General features: G+C 30.7%; 1 protein-coding gene across 1 annotated transcript; it reads left to right on the top strand.

The window, feature by feature from the left end:
- The first annotated feature begins 207 nt into the window (after nucleotides 1-207).
- Nucleotides 208-20,581, top strand: LOC134727243 (probable G-protein coupled receptor B0563.6). The gene is made up of 2 exons (XM_063591622.1): nucleotides 208-295; nucleotides 19,362-20,581. Exons 1-2 carry the CDS (start codon nucleotides 268-270, stop codon nucleotides 20,468-20,470), a joined length of 1,137 nt encoding a protein of 378 aa, XP_063447692.1. The 5' UTR covers nucleotides 208-267; the 3' UTR covers nucleotides 20,471-20,581.
- Nucleotides 20,582-21,822: the final 1,241 nt, after the last annotated feature.

The raw sequence follows: 21,822 nt of genomic DNA, 5'->3' as shown, positions 1-21,822 counted from the left end.
TAAAAACTAAAGGGGAATTACTATAAAGTGTTACCAAGTTACACAAATGTGTTGTATATATTCGTTTATTATTCATGCTAGACATCACAACGATATGCATAGATAAAATTATCTGATTAAACCAGAGACGAGATCTGTAGCATAATATTTTGATTGGAATAGATACAACCTTAATGATAAACATTCGTCGGACAATCTTTCATGTGACTGATCGATCAGCTTGATGTTTAATCAGTTTATTTATTGATAGTAGAGAAATTTAGGAAAATGTTTAGGAATATTTCTTATTATTTTGGTAAGTTAATACATTTCATAATGCTAACTATTTATTGAGAATTGTATCCAAATGAACAGAAAGTAAACTAGTTCTCTTTGCGGTGTGTTTGTTCAGTGTTTAAATGTCCTATTTTTTTTTTAAATTGGTTGGTATTTGGGTACGTAATTAATGTGCCGTGTTATATTGATAAAGTTTTAGATGATTACAATACTTTTTCCAGACAATATAAATTTTAAAGTTTTTTAAGTAATTTTTGAGACGACGCATCGCATTAAGCTATGTTTTAACATACAAATTTCCGTACTAGGGTACTTTTAAGTTTATAGTTATCAAAGTTACAAGGCTTTTAATATGTTACGCCTGACGCGCGTTTTGTCTTCATAAAATTCATCAGTGTCGCTCAGATCGGAAATGATATCCATACAGTTGACGGAAGTGTCAATTATTCCTTGTTAATTACTTGTTGAGTAACCGTTATGTATCAAACAAACAAAAAAACAGCACTGCAGGTGTTTTTTTTTCAAATGTATAATACGAAACACACGAGCACACGCAGCATCGCAGTAACCGTTTAGGCAGGTTTGACGACTCATCCGTGGGTCGGTGTTTCAAATTTGAGCAGTTTACATATTAAATGACTCTTAAATATCTGTGCATTTAAAATTGCACAATTACTTATATCTTTTTCATTTTTAGCCATGGCGTTGTCAGTTTGTTTAAGATTTATGAGTTTGACTTTTCCTTTGGTATCTTTCGTCCTTCTTTTATGAAAACCTTTCTGAGAAATAATATTTATTCCATCAGACATGGCATGTATCTATTGTTTGAAATCGACGATTATTCACATTCTGGTCAAATGCTAGAAAATTTTAATTTGATAATTTGTTTGTAATTGAAATTAGGTACCATTGTTAATTGTTATGTGGTAAATAATTTCATACGTTAATGTATTGCAAAATGAAATAAAATCCAACTAACAAATAATGTAGATATTTCGAAGATTGACTTAAGAAGTTTTATATATTCAGGATTTGATTTCTATGAATATACATGTCATTGTAGATACTACATGCCATGCATTATATTATGGATTTGTTACTAACATTACTCTTTAGATTAGACATTTGACTAGCATAACATTAGACATTTGAGAAAAAATATGCATTTCAGTTTAACGTGTACAATATCGTACTGTAGTTTGAAGAAGCTTTTATTGTGACTCGGCCTTTTAATCAGCACGCAATTTTAAAGCTGGGACTATTATACTAAGTATACTTTGTATATTAGTGCCAGTCTTAACGCACATTTTAACAACGAGTGCGTGCTCGTCGTCTAAGAAACGATCGCGTGGATGTGTTTTCTCAAAAAGGCCATACTACATCCCTATATGTAGACGTTTGATTTTGCCAATGAGAAGTCAGGAATCAAATGATATTCATAAATTCTGAAATAACGTACGAGTAAGATGTACATTATTACAGCGCTAATTTCTTCTTATTCCAATGTTCTCATACTTGATATTTGTCCGAAGATATAAGGGATTTGGCAAACAATGTTTAGAATGTGGTGATAAACAGCTTTTCTACTTGACGTATGTTTCTTTTTATGATATTGAAATGCAGTTTTATGACAAATTCTTGATCTTATTTACAGTGTCGTTTGTAAATTGTTAACATTGTAGTTATATTTTATTTAATTTGTACTTAATCGAAAAGAAGTGGACTATGTACAACTGTAAGCACTTTTAATGAGGTCATTCTCTTATATAACTACAACATTTTTTTGCAAACGTCTCAGTAAAATTAAGTATCAACTACATGCATTTATTTGCACTGTATTCCTGTGACGTAATTTTGTCACTTGGACGGTATTTTCAACTTAACCATACAATATAATTATATAAGCATAACATCAGGTTCGACCTAACATTGTTTTCACACATTGTCTTGTACCAAGTCAGAAATATGACAGTTGTAAACCCATGGTACATTTCTATGTATTTTGGCGGTTTTTTTTTATCTTTTGGTCCGTTCTGTTTCTTGTTATAGTTTATGTGTTTCCCTCAGCTCGGTTTTTGACCCGGATTTGTTTAAGCTAAATCAAGTATTGAACAGCGGTATAAAACGATAGGTTTTATCTACAACACCTGTTTTGCTGGCGTCTTTGTTGTATGAATGTGTTTTTTTTGTTCCAGTATTTTAGTTTAGATCTGGATCTCAATAAGTGTCATGTATTGTCTAGTGTGGTTGCTGTATAAGGTGTAGGAAATGCTTACCCTTCCGGAGCATCTAATTTCACTGTCTCCCGTTTTTTAGTGGAGTTCGTGTTGTTTCTTAATTATCATTTATAACTGTTGATGTAAATGTCCTTTGGTTTTGTGAGTCTTTGTTTACTCCTTGGATTTGATGGTTAATGTCGAGCACCTAATTGCTTCAATACAACGAAGTTATAAACAACTGTCATACTAAGTCCAGCTCGTTATAAAAACAAGTTTAGCTTATTCATTTTCTTTTGGAAATATATTTATCTTACCCCCTATACATTTCTAGGAATGTGATTGGTTAAAAGCGTCCGCGTGCAAACCGTGTATATTTGATATTTGGTTAGTAGGGATGCGGGACTTATCTCATACACGGTTAGTAGTGGTGTTACATCCCTTTATATACCATATAAGGTGGTAGGGAGGCGGGGCTTATTTCATTCACGGTTATTAGTGGTGTTACGTCCCTTTATAAAAACGAAACGGAACTGAGAAAAAATTCCTAAAGTTTCTCAACAGACGATGAAATTGATAATTAAGATTGTAATAAATTCATAAAACACATACAAACCTAACAAGTTGTTAGTTTTGGTATCTGTTTTTGTAGGATTAATGGACGTATATATAGTTTCTTAATGCTAACAGTATTGAACACTTACTCATTTTGATAGCTCACTAGTCTAAATTTCACACGTTAAGATAGTCGGTAAGATAAATTCGTTACATAGTGTGCTAGTAACCTAATACAGTATATATGGGGTAAGTTAGTTCCATATGGGGATTCGAGCTTTGCTCTCACCCCATATATACCGTATATGGTCACTAGCACACTATGTAACTAATACTACACAGTCTGGAACATATCTGTTCTTTTTTCCCTTGATTGATTTTATCAGATTGTATGGACCTCCTCTTTTTAAATTATAATTTTAGTTCTGTATTTGTTTGTTAAACCTTTTTTGTTTGTCTGGAATTAACATTAAAATAATACATATATTCTTATTTTTATCTTTTCAACAACACGATCTCTATGGTAGCAATATCTGCAATTAGATTAAGCTACTAGTGTTGTAATGATAAATACCAATGATATATTCAAAATCTGCTTGCATATTATCGTGTTACTCGGACCTGAAGTCGAGCCGATTATTAGCAGTCAAAGGTGGAGCGTTTTCCAATGTCATGGAAGTCAAATTAACCAATTTATGTGGGGAATTTATTTGGGAATTATTGTTATGGTTTGCGACTATTGATGTACACCGATCTCTACCTGATAGATAAATTAAGGGATCGGAGTCCCCTATTACAGTAGAAAAATCAATAAAAAAAACACCAAAAAAATTGGAAAATTTTCCAAATTTTAATTGTTCTAATGAACTCAAAATCAATAATTTTTTGTTACTTTTTTTATTTCCGCATTTGCGCAGAACGCAGAAATCTACTTCATTCTTCTGGTCTCGTCGTTGTCATGAGACTTTGAGTATTCCTGAAGGGACACAATACCAATTAAATGTTTAATAATTCTTTGTTTTTGAAATGAATAAACGTAACTTAATAATCGCGTTTCTTTGCCTACTTTTAAAATGACGTCAACGCGTAAATAATGTCACAAGTAAAATTCCTAACAAAAGAGGGACGAAAGATACCAAAGGAACAATCAAACTCATCGAAAAATAACTGACAACTCCATGACTAAAAATGAAAAGACAAACAGACAAACATTTGTACACATGACACAACATAGGAAACTAATGAATAACAGAACCAAAATGTTACGGTATGTCCGTTTCTTTTTTAAGGATGTACTTAGGTGATATAAGGTAAGAATTCAAAACTGATACCTTAAGATAAAAAGGTATTTGATCGAAATAACCTTGAACTATTGATAGGTCATGAAGCTCCTTTTCAAGATATTTTATTCATAAAATATTACAAGAGAAGGCTGACGCTGACTTTTACCTTATTTTTACATTGGTATATTATTTGGGTCTCCTTTCACAGGTATTGCCTACCTCATATTCTAGGCCATCGTATTGCTTGAACAAGCAAATTTACAAATATCAATGCCCTACAAAAGCTACAAAATGTCCCCCTCATATACCCATTTTCTTCTCTATAAGAATATTTCGAAATACGCATACGGTTTAATAAAATCGGACTTGCTATTGATGTGAACAAATGCGGGTCAAACTAATTATTTCTACAATATACCTGTTGGTACAGTTGTCAAAATGGAACAAAACCCTCTCTGTTCAACTTTTGTTTATATATGATATTGCAAAGGTTCACTATATCAATAAACGATAGCTAAACAAATGCTTTGTATAAAAACAACACATCCATTTACAATAAGAACATCTGATTGCTTCGGTTGAGTTATAACTAAGGTAATATATAACTTTACGAATAATTCAGATAGAACATGGCAAATTCACAAGATCATCTCTCATCATTCTCCAATCATTCTTACTAATGCCAGAATTTATCTTTGAAATGAAGTTAAGTTTTGGAGATAAATAAGATATTGTATATTTAGTTAATTAGGTCCATTTGTGGATTCTTTTTCTCCCTCTGTAATACTATATTCTTGTTCCTCTACACAATGCATTGAGACCCATGAGATTTGAATGATATTAATTTAGCAAATGTCAATATCAAATGATTAAAATGAAACGATGGCTGAACTCTCACGATAGACCTGTTTATTATGTACTGTTATCCCAATGGAAATATCTACAAGGTAACAGTATCAATTTGTATTGGTTTTGTGTAATTGACATACAGAATACAGGACGTATTCCGTTGCATTAAGTTATAAATGTAATTACATTTGGACAAAGAGATACCCAAATATTTCAGTTTTAAATTCCTTGGTGACTCTCGCATTAAGGTGAGAGAAAACAGTTGTTGAATGAATTGCGCCTAGCCATATGCCGAGTTTGTCCAATGTTTTGTAAAACTAATTTTCTCATGCATGCTTGTGTCCTGTTTGGAGTCTCCCTTGGTGTTCATCGAATTGGCATTCTCATAACGTTATTTTCTTGCATTTACTTATTTCCAATAAATTTATATTTAGCCAACATATGTTGTTTTAAAATTGTCAAGACAGTTTAAAGTTGTGGAGTAATCATACTAATTGTATGTCACTTACTATAATTTTCCAGCAGTTTATTTTTGTGCTGTTGTTTTAGTCTTCAAGATAAGCTGTTGACTTGCATATGCTGAAAACCCTTCGAAAGTATTGATTGTATTTCTTTCGTAGTAGCTCTATTGTCGATTCGTTTTAGGTGTTAGATCTTTAATCGATTCGGGTAGCTTTCCAATGTATCGTCGACATGTTCAAGTGGTTTGATATAATTGATGGTGGTCTGATCTTGTAATGAAGTGTTTATTGACAGAGCTGTTGATATTGTTGAGAACAATTATTCGATTTACAGGGGGGGGGGCAAATAAACTCATCATAGATACCAGGATTAATTTGTTTTTACGCCTTCCGCGCATTTCGTCTACAAAATACTCATCAGTGACGCTCGAATCCCATAAAGTTCAAATGAATGTTCTGGACTGGTTAAATCTCACAATAAACAGGTGTGTACAAAAGTGATTTTGTTTTTGCGCGGCCAGAACAATATGCGTATCAACAGATTTTAACAAATTTGGAAACTGCGAAAAAAAATACTCCTGTACCCTTCTCCAGAATGGTAAATGTTCGCATCTATGTTCAAATGTTTTATTTGCATCGGTGTTTATTTGTTGAACTATAGGAAAATACAAACCTTGAATTTGACCCAAATAGAGAAACAATTTCAAAGCAAGAACATCTGACGTAGAAAAGTAATTTGTTTACAAAGCAAAACAAAACAAAATTATCAGTTAAATAGTTACGTACAATGTCTTAAATTAACTGCACATATTTGACCTTTTTCCCCTTGTTTCACCTTTTGGTGTACATCAAAGCCGATTTAATCTTCACTTAGAAAGTAAGTGTATTATTTAAAACGTTTCAACGGCCAAACTATCGAAATAACAGTGACCTTTTATAGCTTATTGTGGTTTGTGTTTAGCTCATTGTTGAAGATCGTACAGTAACATACAGCTACTTACTTCCACATCGTTTGATCTCTGGAGAGTTGTCTCATTGACACTCGTATATCATCTTTTTATTTCTTTTTGCAATTAGTCATGTCAATTTTTTTTTAAATAAATATAATAACGCTCCAGATTAAAATATAGAAATGGTATTGACTGCAGTAAGGACAAAAAAACAAAAAAAAATATATACAAAACAATCCAAATAAACACACAGCAGGCCATTCATTTCAATATTGTTGAAAATAGCTGTATCCGGTATGCTAATTTAATATAAATGAAATAATGCAATTTCTTAGACATTACAGATCTTTTACATTAGATTAAATTTACATTTTCTATTTATAGATTTCTAATTACTATTTATATATTTCTAATTGTGAAATAAATCCAAAAGTGTGAAATAAGAAATTGAATACTTAATTAAACTTAACGGTAACAAAAACCTCTTACTCATTCGCATATCTGATTAGAACTGTTTTATAACGAGGGTTTCATTTCATTCAGTCACGTCTTGAAACAGTATCCATACATATTTTATTTCGTTCAAAATAAGATATCGAATTGATATGGTTTAAATAATTAATCAGCCTTTTATTATGGTTAAAAGTCAAGGAAAGTAAAATGTCTCATAAAAAAACAGAAATAAAAAGTAAAGTAACAAAAATACTGATATCCGAGGGAAACTCAAAACGAAAAGTCACAAAATCACATATTTTAAAATCAAAAGCTTAAACACATCAAACGAATTGATAACCACTATGTAATTTTTCTGACTTGGTCATGGAGAAAGAGGAAAAGACCAAATAAGTAAACTTATAAAAATGAATACGAAGATGCATTATCATTGCCAATGAGACAACAATCCACTAAAGTTCAAACGAAGAGGATGAAAACTTTAAAAGTTAATTGTAGTTATTATGCGTAAAATATATTCGTCTTTTTACTTGATATAAAGCCAGATTTTTACAAAGCAGTCTATTATGGTAGCTGCAAATACATGTTGATTTTCTCTTGCAGAATTATATTAATTCCGCGATAAAAAAAAAATCCACAGAAAAATATAAGATTGATTTTTTAGGTGGCACGGTAGTATTTGCATTCAAAAAATAAGATTGCTCTTTTGTGAACCCACCTAAGTCAGTGTATATGAACAGTATGATTTGACAAAAATACAGTATCAACTGAACCCACTTTCCCAAACTGAGAGATGAATCAGGTATAGAAAAATATAAATAATTTTACAAACAGATGAAAATGATTTTTTGAGATTTTTTCAATTGTGTATTCACTGCATGATAAAAGACATAAAAGCACCAGTGGCCTTAGGTTTTTAAAAATAGCAAAAAAAGTAAACGGTCATGATACACATTCAAATTTATTTCTGAATAGTAAAATGAAAGTATTTCAGTTAAGGTTGTACCCAACACATTTACAAAAATTGATTTGGCTCGTTCAATTTTCATAAAATTTTGATAAAGTATTTACTTTGAACCATTTCATCACAAAAATTACACTGGTTACATTGCAATTGACAAACACTTATTTTGATCATTGAGAAGCTTAATATTCCCTTAATAACACAACGTAATTAAAACGTTTGGCTAATTTAACAGAGTTATCTCCCTGTAGTGTTAGCTACCACCTATTAAAACTGTGAATGTAGAATTTATTGCAATGTTAGAAATTGGTGAAAAGTCTAAAAAGGCTATCATTATCTCTTATGGGCAAGGAAATACTACCGTGCCACCTTAAATGTGTTATATTTTGTACCTTACAATACAGGGAGATAACTCTGTAAAAATCAGACAAATGTTTTAATTGTGTTGTGTTGTTACGAAATATTAAACTTCTCACTGACCAAAATAAGTGTTTGTCAAACTGCTATATAACCAACGAAATTTTACTGATAAAATAGTTAGTTCAAATTTTGTGCAATTTTATATTTTTGTCAAAGGGTCAAGGTAAACATTTTGTCAAAATTTTATGTAAATTAATGAGTCAAATTAATATTAGTCAAGGTGTTGGGTACCACCTTAAAGCATATAAACGAAGTAATTTGACACTTTGATGTTCACTTTTGTGAAATTTCAGAACAGAAAGTATTACTTAAGTGGTTAAGTGCATCATACATTCTTTTATGTCAATGCCACCGGATATAATTATCCATTTTTTTTTATTAAGCATTTTAAATAATTTGTGTTTTCAGTGTTATATGTTTCCCATTCATATCATATTCATTTTTCATATTCATGTTTCTTGACGATTGACGACACATAGTTTTGCGCTACGTATTTTGAAATAAACTATAGCTTTCATCGCTATATTTTGCTTTACGTACTGAATATTTAAATTAGTGCAATAGAAAGTTAAAGCGATTCTTTATTATTATTCAAATTATAAATATTTATATTCAAATAACAGGAGTTATTCATGAACTCAAAGCGTGGCGATATTAACCATATATATACTAATATAACTTCACTATTCGAGTTAGTCACTGGTCAATGTTACAATCAGGAGGGCGGGATTTGTAACTTTATTAATTCTTTTATTCATGTTTAAATGTTTCAAATAAAGTAAAGTTCAAATATATATTTATAATTCAGTATGGCTTGAAAGCCGCATTTTGTTATGTAAGTTAAGGTCAGAATAAAGCTCAGTTGCATGCAAATATTTCATTCAAATATATCGTTCATATTTATTGGAACAAAATTTGTATACTTGCAAATTTTGTAATAAAGTATATTAAAATTGGACGACTCCGTTAATGCACTCATAGCCCACACGTATTGCCACGACTAGTCTTTGTGCTTTATTGTGTCTTATTCTTCACACAAGTCGAAGTTATATTGGTGTCCCATTTTCCTGCGACATAAACGCAATGTTTTTTGAAAGGTCAGATAAATGTACGGCGGACGGAATACCCTGTGTCGCATCAAGGTGTAAAACAAATTAAAAAAAACAATCATTTTTATAATTATTTAATGTGCGATATAGCATTTAAAATGTGTTAACATTTCTGTTCTGAATTTTCCTCGGGCGTTCGGAATTTATGTTATTTTACTTTTTAATTTTGAATATATTATTGCCATAAAAAAAAGTTATATTGAATTTTGCATACTTGAAGACACGCCATATTATTTTACTTAATACTGTTAATGTTAAAATGTAAGATTTTGATTGGCTAATTTACTCTACTATATGGCTCAACAGAGAACAAATAGATTCCACAAATGAAATAAGTATAATACGATATTTCTCCCCTAGAAACAGTTGAATTTTAATATTTAAAGTGCGCTGCTTTTCAAGCTTTTTTTAAAAACAATTAAAATTTAGCTTTTAAATGTGAAAGAATATCGTAATACACGGGTTTAAGTGGTGGAATCTGTTTCTCTAATGCTTTGTATCTTTCCTTTTTAAAGATTTTCAGAAAGTTGTGCTCTTTTTAAGCGACGTCATCAGACGTCATCAGGCAAGGTCGCCCTTCATAAATTCATAAGAAACCAAGAAATGTTGACGTCATAAACAAATTAGTATACGACTCATCATTTTCCGGGAACAGATACTAGTGAGGTGAAATATTTTTCTCACACCGCTCATGAAATGTGAAAATAGCACAAAAATTAGAGAAAATTTTATTATGTACAGACCAATTAGAAACCGATAATTTTACGGAAAGGTACATCAACTTGATAATTAAAGACTGCTTAATTTCTACACTTTGTTACCTGAACGCCTTCACACACTATCAAAATAAAAATAATATATCTTGCTTCACTTCTGCCTTCCTAATAACTGTAAAGTTAATGTGATGTCAATTTAAGATTGAGCAGTGACAACCCTAATGATAGAACATCATGCATGATCAGTCAAATAATAGGTAGCTGTGAGGGTGATAAAGTGGATTGTTAACCCTCGCAAAAACATTTACAATAACATAAACGGTACCAAATGTCTGCACCAGATGTGCATTTCGACAATCAATGTCTTTTCAGTGATGCTCTAAACCCAAATATGTGTCAACTGGTCATCTTGTCAAAATGTCAACTTTGGCATTACCTCAGTTTACAATGATTATTTGGGGTAACAATATGACCTTCCTTCCATCTACGTGTTACCGGTATTTAGATAATGTTGAGAGTAAACATCTTCTTTACTATCTTGTCATACAAGGGAGAATACGACATATCACTAATTGTTGAAAGCTCAAGGTTTTTTCTTAAATCATTTCTTTGAATAATTGACGAATAACCTACTAGGAAAATTACCAATTAACCATAATAAATTAACGTTACTCTTTATGGCCAGACGTCACTGTTGCTTCTCCGTCAATCTCGTTAATCAAGCCCTGCCATGAGCGAGAGACTATCGCAATGTTGTTTATTTATCACTTCACAATTCCCAATAATTAGAATAGCTTACATAAATAACAACATAATAAAAGTAACTGTTAGGCTGTCTACAATGGTACAAAATTGATCATTAGTTATTAGCTCTGTAGTATTTCATCTTCATAATTCATAATTCATAAGGAAATTGTGAAAAATCACTGGTCTGACAAATAAGAAAATATTTGTCCTTCAAGCACTTTCTAGTGCTACAACGTCATTGAGATTATTCGGTATGTAATATTTAAATGAAGCGTGATGATTTATCTACAAATAAATATCCCATCATACTGTAATATTGGGAAGAAGTATTTCCCTTGTTGTTAGCCAATTTAAACAATCCCCCATTTTTTAGGTTAATAACACCTCATTTGCTAATTCAAATAAACGAAACCAAATGGGCAATCAAAAAAACATTAGTCGAAGAAAAAACTCCCGCAGCGTATTAAATATTCACAAACATCTCTTATTTTTCACTTTATTATTCTGAGTTGGCTTCTAAGGAATTATTTAATTTGGCTATTTTTTCTGGGCTTTTTTCTAAGAAATAACTCATCATATATACCACTTCATCATACTAATATTAAGATTATGTAAATAGGACGCCCGTTTCGTCTAATGTTGCTTCAAAAATTTCTAACACTAAATACTCATATTATGTTTAGCTCTTTATAGACATATATTATTAAAACTGCAAAAAGGTCTATCATAAAGAAACTCATCATATTTACCAGGATTGAAATTTTATATTTACGCCAGACGCTTGTTTCGTCTACAAAAGATTTATCAGTGACGCTCGAAAAAGTGTTAAAAAGGCCAAATAAATACGAAGTTGAAGAGCATTGAGGACCAAAAATTCTTAAAAGTTTTGCCAAATACAGCTTAGGTAATATAAAAGTAAACTAATCATGTTGAATTAATTATCAGGGCTTCATTTATAGATTTCTTTATCTTTTTTTCTTGTTGGATTTTTGTTGAAGAACAACTTTGACGGCATTGGTATGATCCAGGGCGTCAAAATTGAAAAATAAAAAGTCGCCCATTAGTCAAGTGATCTCATAAAATAATTAAGATTAGAAAAATAAAAAACAATCCCTTAAATGAATTAGGCATTATAGTTTTGTGGATCGCTGAAATGTTATATGAAAGAAGCACATAGTTTAGTGTGTATACATTCTAGCATTGCCTTTAAAACGGAACACTCCTCACACAGTCGAGAGAATAAAAATACTGACTTAGAGAATATCACAGGATAATACAGGAAGTAAAATACAATGAAAGTTACATTAGACATTACAATCTTATTTACCAAACGGAAATACGGTTTACTTTTAAGTACTAATTTCGATAAAAAAAATAAAAAGATACAATTTTTATTATTTGAAAATCATTAAAGAAACAGATTCCACCACAAAATCTCGTGTGATACGATATTTATCCATTCTCGACAGTTGAATTGTAATTGAGTCTCGCGTTTTAAATTTTGAAAATTTAACTGTCTCGAATGGATAAATATCGAATTACACTGGATGCAGTGATAGAATATATATGTTTTGTGTATTCTGTGATATTGTAGTCGGCAATGCGTCCATGAATAAAGGCAACATTTGTATACCGCTGTTCAAAATTCATAAATCGATAGAGTAAAAACAAACCAGGGTTACAAACTAAAACTGAGGGAAACGTATCAAATATAAGTGAACTACGACATAACAGAGACACAACACCGAAGCATAACACACACAGAAACGAACTATAATGTAACAATACCCTTTTTCCTGACTAGGTACAGGGCATTTTATGAAAAAAATGGTGGGTTGAACTTGGTTTTGTGGCATGCCAAACCTCTCGCTTTAATGACAGTGTTAATTATAACATTAAAATGACAACATTACACGACAGGGTTACAATAAATAAACAGATAAATGGGAGAAAATATAGGACAGAGAAACAAACGAATAACAGCCATCTAAAGGTAACATGTTAAAAATATTTGTATACACCAGACGCGCGCTATGTCCACACAAAACTATGCTCAGATGTAAAACGTTTGAAAGCCATAACAACTACCAAGTTGAAGATCGCCGAGAACCGAAAGTTTCAAAAAGTTGTGAACCCAGGGTTATCCGCCTGGGACAAAAACTATCATTATTATCAAGAATAATACATAGTTTTGCAAACAGTACGTCAGTTCTTCATTCCAGTATAGGAATACAGTTTTTAGCGGTTGATCACACGTAAATATGATAGTATAAAAAGGCATGATGTCATATATACACATATTTTAATCTTGTTTGGTTCACTTTTTTCTCATTTATGGGAAAGGTTAACGGAGTATTTTCGTTATTTCTTTTATTTTTTGTGATTGTCCGTTTTTTTAATTTGGTATTTGTGTTTAGTGTTTAATTGGGTGTTGGATAACGTGTTGAAATACTTCTTTTTTAACCCCCCAGTTTTACTCTATGATAAAAAGTAGCTATCGTTTAATTGATAAATATAGATTCTCACATGGGTGTCAGTGAACAATCGGATTTATTCAATCGAGATATAGTTAAATTATCGAATTTAGAAGTCCGAGCCTCGGCGAATCAAATAGGTAATATAATAGCCACAAGGAAAATAAACGCTAAAGTTTAGTATGAATACGAATAAAAGGGATTCATGTAAACGTTTTGGAGTCAGGTATTTGACGGCACAAAAATAATAGAAAATCTTAAAGTGTTTAATACATAGTGACGCAGAATAAACAGTTTATTGCATGACACAATACTTTGAAACTTAGAATGTGTTAATAATCAATTGGAACAGTTTAAGTAAAAATGAAACTTAAAGAATTTTATATGGTATGTTCGGTTTAATTAAGTCATATGGAAATAACAAGTCTATTAATTGACATTTAAAAAGGAATCAAAGATAGCAAAACTATAAATGAACAAAATCATTACGTGTTTCAATAAAGAAGACATTCATGATATCAAATCAAAGAGTATAGGATACATAATTAATACAAAAGAGGATCGTTTAGAGCATTTCATTTTCTCAATAGCTATCCAGTACACAGAGTATCTAATCAAACTGTCATATTATACTTAACAGGCTGTAATGAGAGTCGCTGTACAATACACGATAGAACATAACACTATCATCATGTATAAAGTATCATTGTACTGAGCATTTATCTAAAACATATCCAATATAATCTGGAATAGCTTTATATCATTGGAACTGTACGCCTACCGTATCATGATATCTACCTACCTATCACGTATATACTAATGCCGTATTAGACAAAAGTTAAATTATTTAGTTTATTCATGTATGTGGAATTTCACATATTTCAAATAGGACATGGACAGAAACTCTTCTTTAATTAAAATGTTTGCAATGTTGTGCAGACGGCAAAACGTATCATGTAAGTAATCTAATACTTATATTCTTAGTTAAATATAAAGCTTTATTCAAAGACTTTGTGAAACTTAAGATGCTGTTCTTGTTTTTTTCGTTTGATTTATTTAGTTGCTGTTTTTAAGATCTTTAACCGTTTCTTCTTTTATTAATTGTTACTTGCATTATATGGTTTTCAGAGAGTTCATAATACAATTTTAAAGATTAAATGACATATCATAAGATAATTCTAATTTAGTTTAATCCACTATTTTCTACATTTGAAAATACCTGTACCAAGTCAGGAATATGACAGTTCGAGACCATTCGTTTTTTGATATGTTTTGTTATTTGATTTTGCCAAATGATTTTGGATTCTCCGAATTGATTTTCCTCTAAGTTCAGTATTTTTGTGATTTTGCTTTTTTGGATATTTTATTTTTATAACTCGTTTTTTTTTTCACGAAAATCTGCAATTGTGTCGTACTTCTTTTTGTATAAATCTGATGAGAGAAGACTTTTTCAATAATTTTAACAGTTCGTTCTTATGTTGTACTGTTAGACCACTGTACGAAGGTTGGTGAATAGTTTGGATTCCATTAACATGTTTAATATTGCCATATTCTGTATGGAGGTGTCTGTCCCAAGTCTGGAGCCTGTAATTCAGTTGTTTTCGTTTGTTGATGTGTTACATATTTTTTTTTGGTTTATTTTGTTGTACATATATATGGCCGTTAGTTTTCTTGTTTGAATTGTTTAACTTTGTCATTTCGGGGCCTTTTATAGCTGACTATGCGGTTTTGGTTTGTTCATTGTTGCCAATGACCTATTAATGTAAATTTTTGTGTCATTTGGTATCTTGTGGAAAATTGTCCCATTGGCAATCATACCACATCTTTTTTTTATATTAAAAAAGCAAACAAGAAACTGATGTAGAAGCAGAAATTTTCGCGGGGGATTTAATATCGTTTATTTCGTGGATCAGATTTATCCACGAAATTAAATCCCCAACGAAAATTTAACTGTAGATTTACATTATTTTATAATCTGACAAAATCTTATTGCGTTATATGAATGATGAACATAAATGCATACAATGAAATTTAATAAGGTTGATTGATTAAACATCGATATTCCAAGATACTCCTAATCCCTTGTATGTACAGTTAGAGTTTAGACTATACTTGGTCATGTTTTATGAAGATTTAAGCCCAAGGCGAAGCCGAGGGCTTAAATCTTCATAAAACATGACCAAGTATTGTCTGACCAATTTAGAACATATTCACACTTTCGGGTGACCTTACAAAATTTTCCTTTCCCATTGCAATATATTCAAACCTAAATAAGAGTTCACTTTTTATAATGAACTAAACGTAAAACATAGGTAATCATCATTTCAATGGATGGAATGATATAGCTCTGACATAGTTTGTCAGGACCAAATGGATAAATTGTTTTTCTTCTGCTTCGGGTAAAATTTAATGCTTATTTATCTTGAGATATTTTTATTTTGAAAAGTAACACAATATCATACAAATTCCCTTTTTGAAATTTGATTTTTGTTATAAATATGAAACTCTCTGTATAAGTATTTAAATTCAGACCATTCTACATTAAATGCTTACTTTTTATTAATTAATTTACATGTATTGTGTTTCTATTATTGTGAAAAAAAACAACCTTTGCTTTATGTATCAGCAGTCTGGCATTGTTTTCTTGAAAGAAAAAAAATCCCTCAAATGTCAGGTATATAAATCAAATAAATACTATTTGACCTATATCCTTACCCCAATTGTTTTTTGTTTATTCTATATATGTGTACCATTAGAAAATGTATGAAAATTTGCCAAATTTAAAATGTTATGTTTTAATCTTTGCTCTTTCGCCTTTAATCAGTAGACTTTATCCCTATTGAAAATGCCTCTGGGAATTGTACACTTCGTTAGTGCAGTTTTTAAGAGTTCACTTTCATAATTAACTGACAATGAAAAGTCATTCATATATAGCATTTCATAGTGCATGGAAAACCATGTACTATGAAAATTAGAGGGTGAAAAACTGACTTTTCATTGGACGTTAAGTATTGTCAATTATAAAGTGACATTTATATAACTATTTTCTTAATTTCAAAACCAGGAAAATTAATCCTTACGAACTTACTTTTGGATACAAAACCACGAAATTTTAGCCCCACGAAAATTAATGTTTTTACAGTAATTATATTATTCTAAATAACTGTCAAAAAACTCCAAAAGCTAGTAATTTATGCAAATATTTAAAAGACGTTTTGGTATGTGTAAAACTTGCAGCAATGTTTCAGACTTAAAATAATGATGAGAACTAGCAATTACTTTATTGGACATTTCATGTATATAAAATATCTTTATAACAAAAGTTAATTTTGTACTTCTTATAAACACAGAGAAATCATATTATGAAGGATTGACTGAGTGCAAATTAACCAATTTTTTTTTATCTAAATTTATACAACACTGAATGACAAAGACAGCCTGGAAAATAATTACAAGAAAACCTAAATAAAGCACAACACACAAGGGTGATCAAGAAACATTTTTTTTAAGAGTTAATACAACCTAATTGTTTTTTTTCACAGATGCCACTAATGGAGCAGGATCTGCTATCCGTTTGATAATATAAGATTCCTATCGTATTGGGGGTGTTCGTGTTGCTCTTTTCCAAGTTACTGTGAAGCGTTATGTTTACTGTTGTGTTAGCCGTTTCCATTTTAACCATAGACATTGGATTTTATTTTTTGATTTATTGACTTTTGATGTATGTAAAAAAGTATTATCCTATTACAAAAGAAGTACGATTGTGAAAATAAACCAGTTGACTTCCGATAAAAAGTCAAGACAGGAAAGCTGTATTTATAAAGACGAACACATAAAACAGTAAAAAGGGAATTTAGTTTTATTCATTTTTTTGTATCAGGAAATATTTTTTTTTGATTATATATAGATACATAGCATTCATGCAATTCAAATTAAAATAACATCGCTTTCAAATATAAGGGGAACTTACCGCTCAGAAAACATGTATAAGCCTGTCCTAAGTTATAAGCCTGTAGTGCAATGTTTGTTTTTCGTTGCTTACTGTATGCAATATTTCATTTGAATAAATTGTTTAAGCATACTAGGTTCGATGGCGGTTTTCTCTTTTGATTTTATTCACATTTTGTCATGCCGTACACATCCGGTTTTGTTGCATGGAATGAGATGTTTCTTCGTGCTAATTCGTTCGAATCAGCAGATAGCGATGAATAGTTTCTCTTTTTTTTGGAAAAAAAAAAGGTTAATGATGATGTTAATTCTATGATAACTGTCAAAGAGGAAGTGTCTATTTGTAAGATATTTACTTAGCAACAAACGAAACTTGCATCATGATATAAATATTTGATATGACAACATTTATTTTTGAAATACATGAACAAATCAATTGAAAATCACGTCATATAAATAACATAAAAAGCATGGGCCAAATTGTGAACTTTACCTTATTTCACTTGAACTGTACTAGCTTTATTGTTCAGAGATGGAATATTAATCTTAGAAACAGAGTTAAAAATATGTACTATTTAATGTTTAAAACGCTACGCAAAACTATTGGATGTTTTCGTTAAACTAATAATTTATGATATAACTGGTCGGCGATCGGGTAAGATTAACTTTTATTTTTAATCTGATTAGAAAAAAAATATGCTTCTAGAATAGGCGAGTAATACTTATTTTAAGTCACATCAAGGAAAATAACTCTCTTGACTAGGTTTTTTCTTCTGTAGTTGATATGAAAAATGACATGCAATGGTCTTTTTATCATATGCTTCAACAATAGAATAAAGTAACATATTCATATATTGATCCTTTTACGTTCACGTTGTTCCAAAAAAGAAGTTTTAAGGATTCTAAATTTAGTTCATTCGATATGAAATTTTTCTATCATATACCTCAGCACAGAAGAAAAATATTTCAATATGGACGAATCGAAAAAAAATAGTTTAACAATATACATATTAATGAACCCAGTTTGGAATGGTCAAATTGTTTTTTTAAGTAAATTTCTAAATTATGTTTGAAACTTTGAAAAAATGAATTTATTTAATAATTATTATTTTTTTTTAATTCTATTATTTTACCCAATATACTTTCCAGTATCCAAATAATTGTTTTGTACACTACTTTGTCAATTAATGTTTTTCACTGAAAACGTAGCATTAAGGTGTATTTTCGGAATTTGCCGAGTATCATCGGAATGCCATGCTCGATAACGTTACGGAACGGCATGTGATAACATTCGAAGCATGTGATAACTTTTCATACCAACCCGCTAAGCACCAATTCGTAAAATATGGAATTTACGTTAATTTAATGTTATTATCATATACTAAGAACAAATACCATATGCTTTTTACTGTCTGATAATAGCCATGCGGCTCTTGGGCTGATATTGAACCTAGGGCTGATAATACATGCCATATGAAAAATGCCATGTTATAATCTGATATTGTCATACAGTAAAATTCATATGTTATTAAGTCTAAGTATTATGATAATTCATAACAATTGTGACGTCGTTAAAGATAACATATTTTAATAAAATCGCAATAAAACTGACTGTTGCCCGAGTGGTCTTCATTTTTGAAGATAATGTTAAATAAAAATACCAATAGAGTGCATTGGTACCCAAAGTAATTTTACATTCATCAGTTGAGAAAACCGAGTATTAAATGACAAACATAAAATAGGAAATAATTCAATATGAATAAAAGAATAGTTAGAAGAAAAAAACTAATTTTACAGATAGATCATACACAATCATAATAGTGATCGTTTACCCTGTCCCTGTATTTGAAATAGTAGTCTGATAATTAAAAAAAACATTTATTAGATAGATCTTATTATTGAAATGTGTGATTTTCTTAAATCAAGCTTTATTTTGGCAGGTGGTGATGAACAGAAAATGAACGAAACTGTGGCTGCGTTTCTTAAACATATACTTCAAAGGCATTTAGAACGAAAACTGAACAGAAGCGTCGTTATCATGGAATCTGCAGATATTGTTGATTATGTTTGTAACATGTACATAGGACCGGCATTGTGCATACTTGGAATATTTGGAAACATATTCAATATATTTGTATTATTTCGTGGGAGGTTACTGGATTCGCCGTACGTGTACCTGAAAGCATTGTCCTTTACAGACATGTTTGCTTTGATCTTATCTTTACCTTACTTGCTTTTTACTAAACATTCGGATAACTTTTCCCCTAATGTGTATAACGCGTTTGTGTTCCTGCCTGTTGTGAATTTACTGACTGCAGCCAGTGTATGGATTACAGTTGGAGTAACTATTGATAGATTTATATTTGTCAAATTTCCTTTGTTAGCTAGAAGTTATTCAAGTGGATCTAGAGTGAAAAGACGAATATTTACTATTTATACATTCGGTATACTCTTTACTCTTCCAAGGTATTTCTGTTATTCTTTAGTGAACGATTTAGGAGTGTACCGAATGGAATTTACACCCTTTCGAGATTCGGCTTACTACCGTGTCTATGATATTGTATGTATTATTATCTATCATTTTATTCCATTGGTTGTTTTTGTTGTGATAAACACCTACCTCATCGTCGCTGTGTACAGAGCTAGATTTTTAAGACAGGAGCTAGGCATAAGAAACAACAGGGAACAAGACTGGCAGATAGAGCAAAGACGATTTACAATTACACTCATCGGGATAATTGTCATATCGATAGTCGCCATTTTTCCATCGACTATCAGTGACTTTTCAAGACTGACAAATCTATCACTTCATGAGTACAAACTTTTACGTAACATTAGTAATTTGTTACTTCTTTGTAATTTATCGATGAATTTCGTTCTATTTTGTGCATTTAACAAGCGATTTGTACGCGCAATCAGAACTATTTTCAACAAAAGACGTAACAAAACGAGGATTTACATCTCTTTTAAAAGTCGTACTAGGTCGTCAAGATCTGACACATGCGTTGTGACCAGACAACATTCCTTTATCAGTGCTTGTAAAATGTGAACTCAAAAGTTCTATCGTTACAAAAAAAGTGCTCAATTTTCTTTTTAATTTTTTTTTACATATTTAATGTTACAACGTTTAATATTGTTTAGTATTTATGTGATATTTATAACCCACAAGGACTTCTCCATCAGTCATCATCACATGGCAAGTCCAATACACATTTTTGTAAAAAAGGGTTTCCGATTATAATTATGTCAATCCAAGACAACGTAAGTACATCGAAATAACTTCCTGTCATTATTGTTATTATTAAAACCTTTTTAAAAAATGCTTGTGTCATGATTTATCATTAGTGTCTTACTGCCAAAATGTATATACTGGTTGCTAACATTAAATATCGGATTCGAATTTGTTTATTTTAGATGATAACAAGTAACATTTCTGGAATTTATTTGAAGGCAGTCAGATAACAGGCTAACATGGAGAACATAATAATTTCACAGCTATTGATCTATGTAGAAAAACAAATAGCTCTATTTATTTACAATGGAAAAATTCATGATTATGTGAATGAAACTTGTAGCGTACAGATTAATGAGAGAGCATGTCACGAGTACTATACAAATAAAAACTAAAAAAACTAAAAAAAAATAGATCGAAATAAAGAATAATAAACATTTATTTCCTCCGTTTTGTGTCAGAGAAAAAATATCTGTCAACTTAATCAAAGGTTATATGATACATAAATAAAGGCAATAGTAGTATACCCCTGTTCAAAACTCGAAAATCTATGGACAAAAAACAAAATCGGGGTAACAAACTAAAACTGAGGTATAAGCATTTAATATAAGAGGAGAACAACGACACAACATTTAAAATGTAACACACACAGAAACGGACTAAGCATTACACACAATCGGATGAGAATAACAAATATAACATGAAAACCAAATACATAAGCCTTAGAAGGAACTATCGATTACCAATCGACAGCCGACCTAATTTTGCGAAACAAACTCTGCTATTTTAATATTGCTGGAAAATCAGTTGATGCTAGACATCGATGGTACATAGCATCATATGACTATGACAATTTGAACATTCTATTTGAAAAGACTAGAAATTAAATTATTCCCTAAAAAGGAATTGAGATAAATCATAAAAGAACAATATATGATTTTAAAATTACGAAGGGAAATCGGGAATATATCAAAGCGCTAAAATGTCTTTCACCGGATAAAATACAGTGACTCCATTATCAAAACACAATTTATTGGCTCATTTTGTTGTGTTCTGTTACGCCTAGAATTATCATTTTGAAAAATGACATCGATATCAACAACTAGACTAACACTTTATAAACTGAGGACTTCGTTTCCTTATGCATTCTGTATATCATTTAGTATTTA

This window comes from Mytilus trossulus, chromosome 7, assembly GCF_036588685.1.
Source record: "Mytilus trossulus isolate FHL-02 chromosome 7, PNRI_Mtr1.1.1.hap1, whole genome shotgun sequence".
Taxonomy (NCBI): domain Eukaryota; kingdom Metazoa; phylum Mollusca; class Bivalvia; order Mytilida; family Mytilidae; genus Mytilus; species Mytilus trossulus.
The sequence above is the reverse complement of the archived record's forward strand: the minus strand, read 5'-3'. Positions and strand labels throughout refer to the sequence as shown.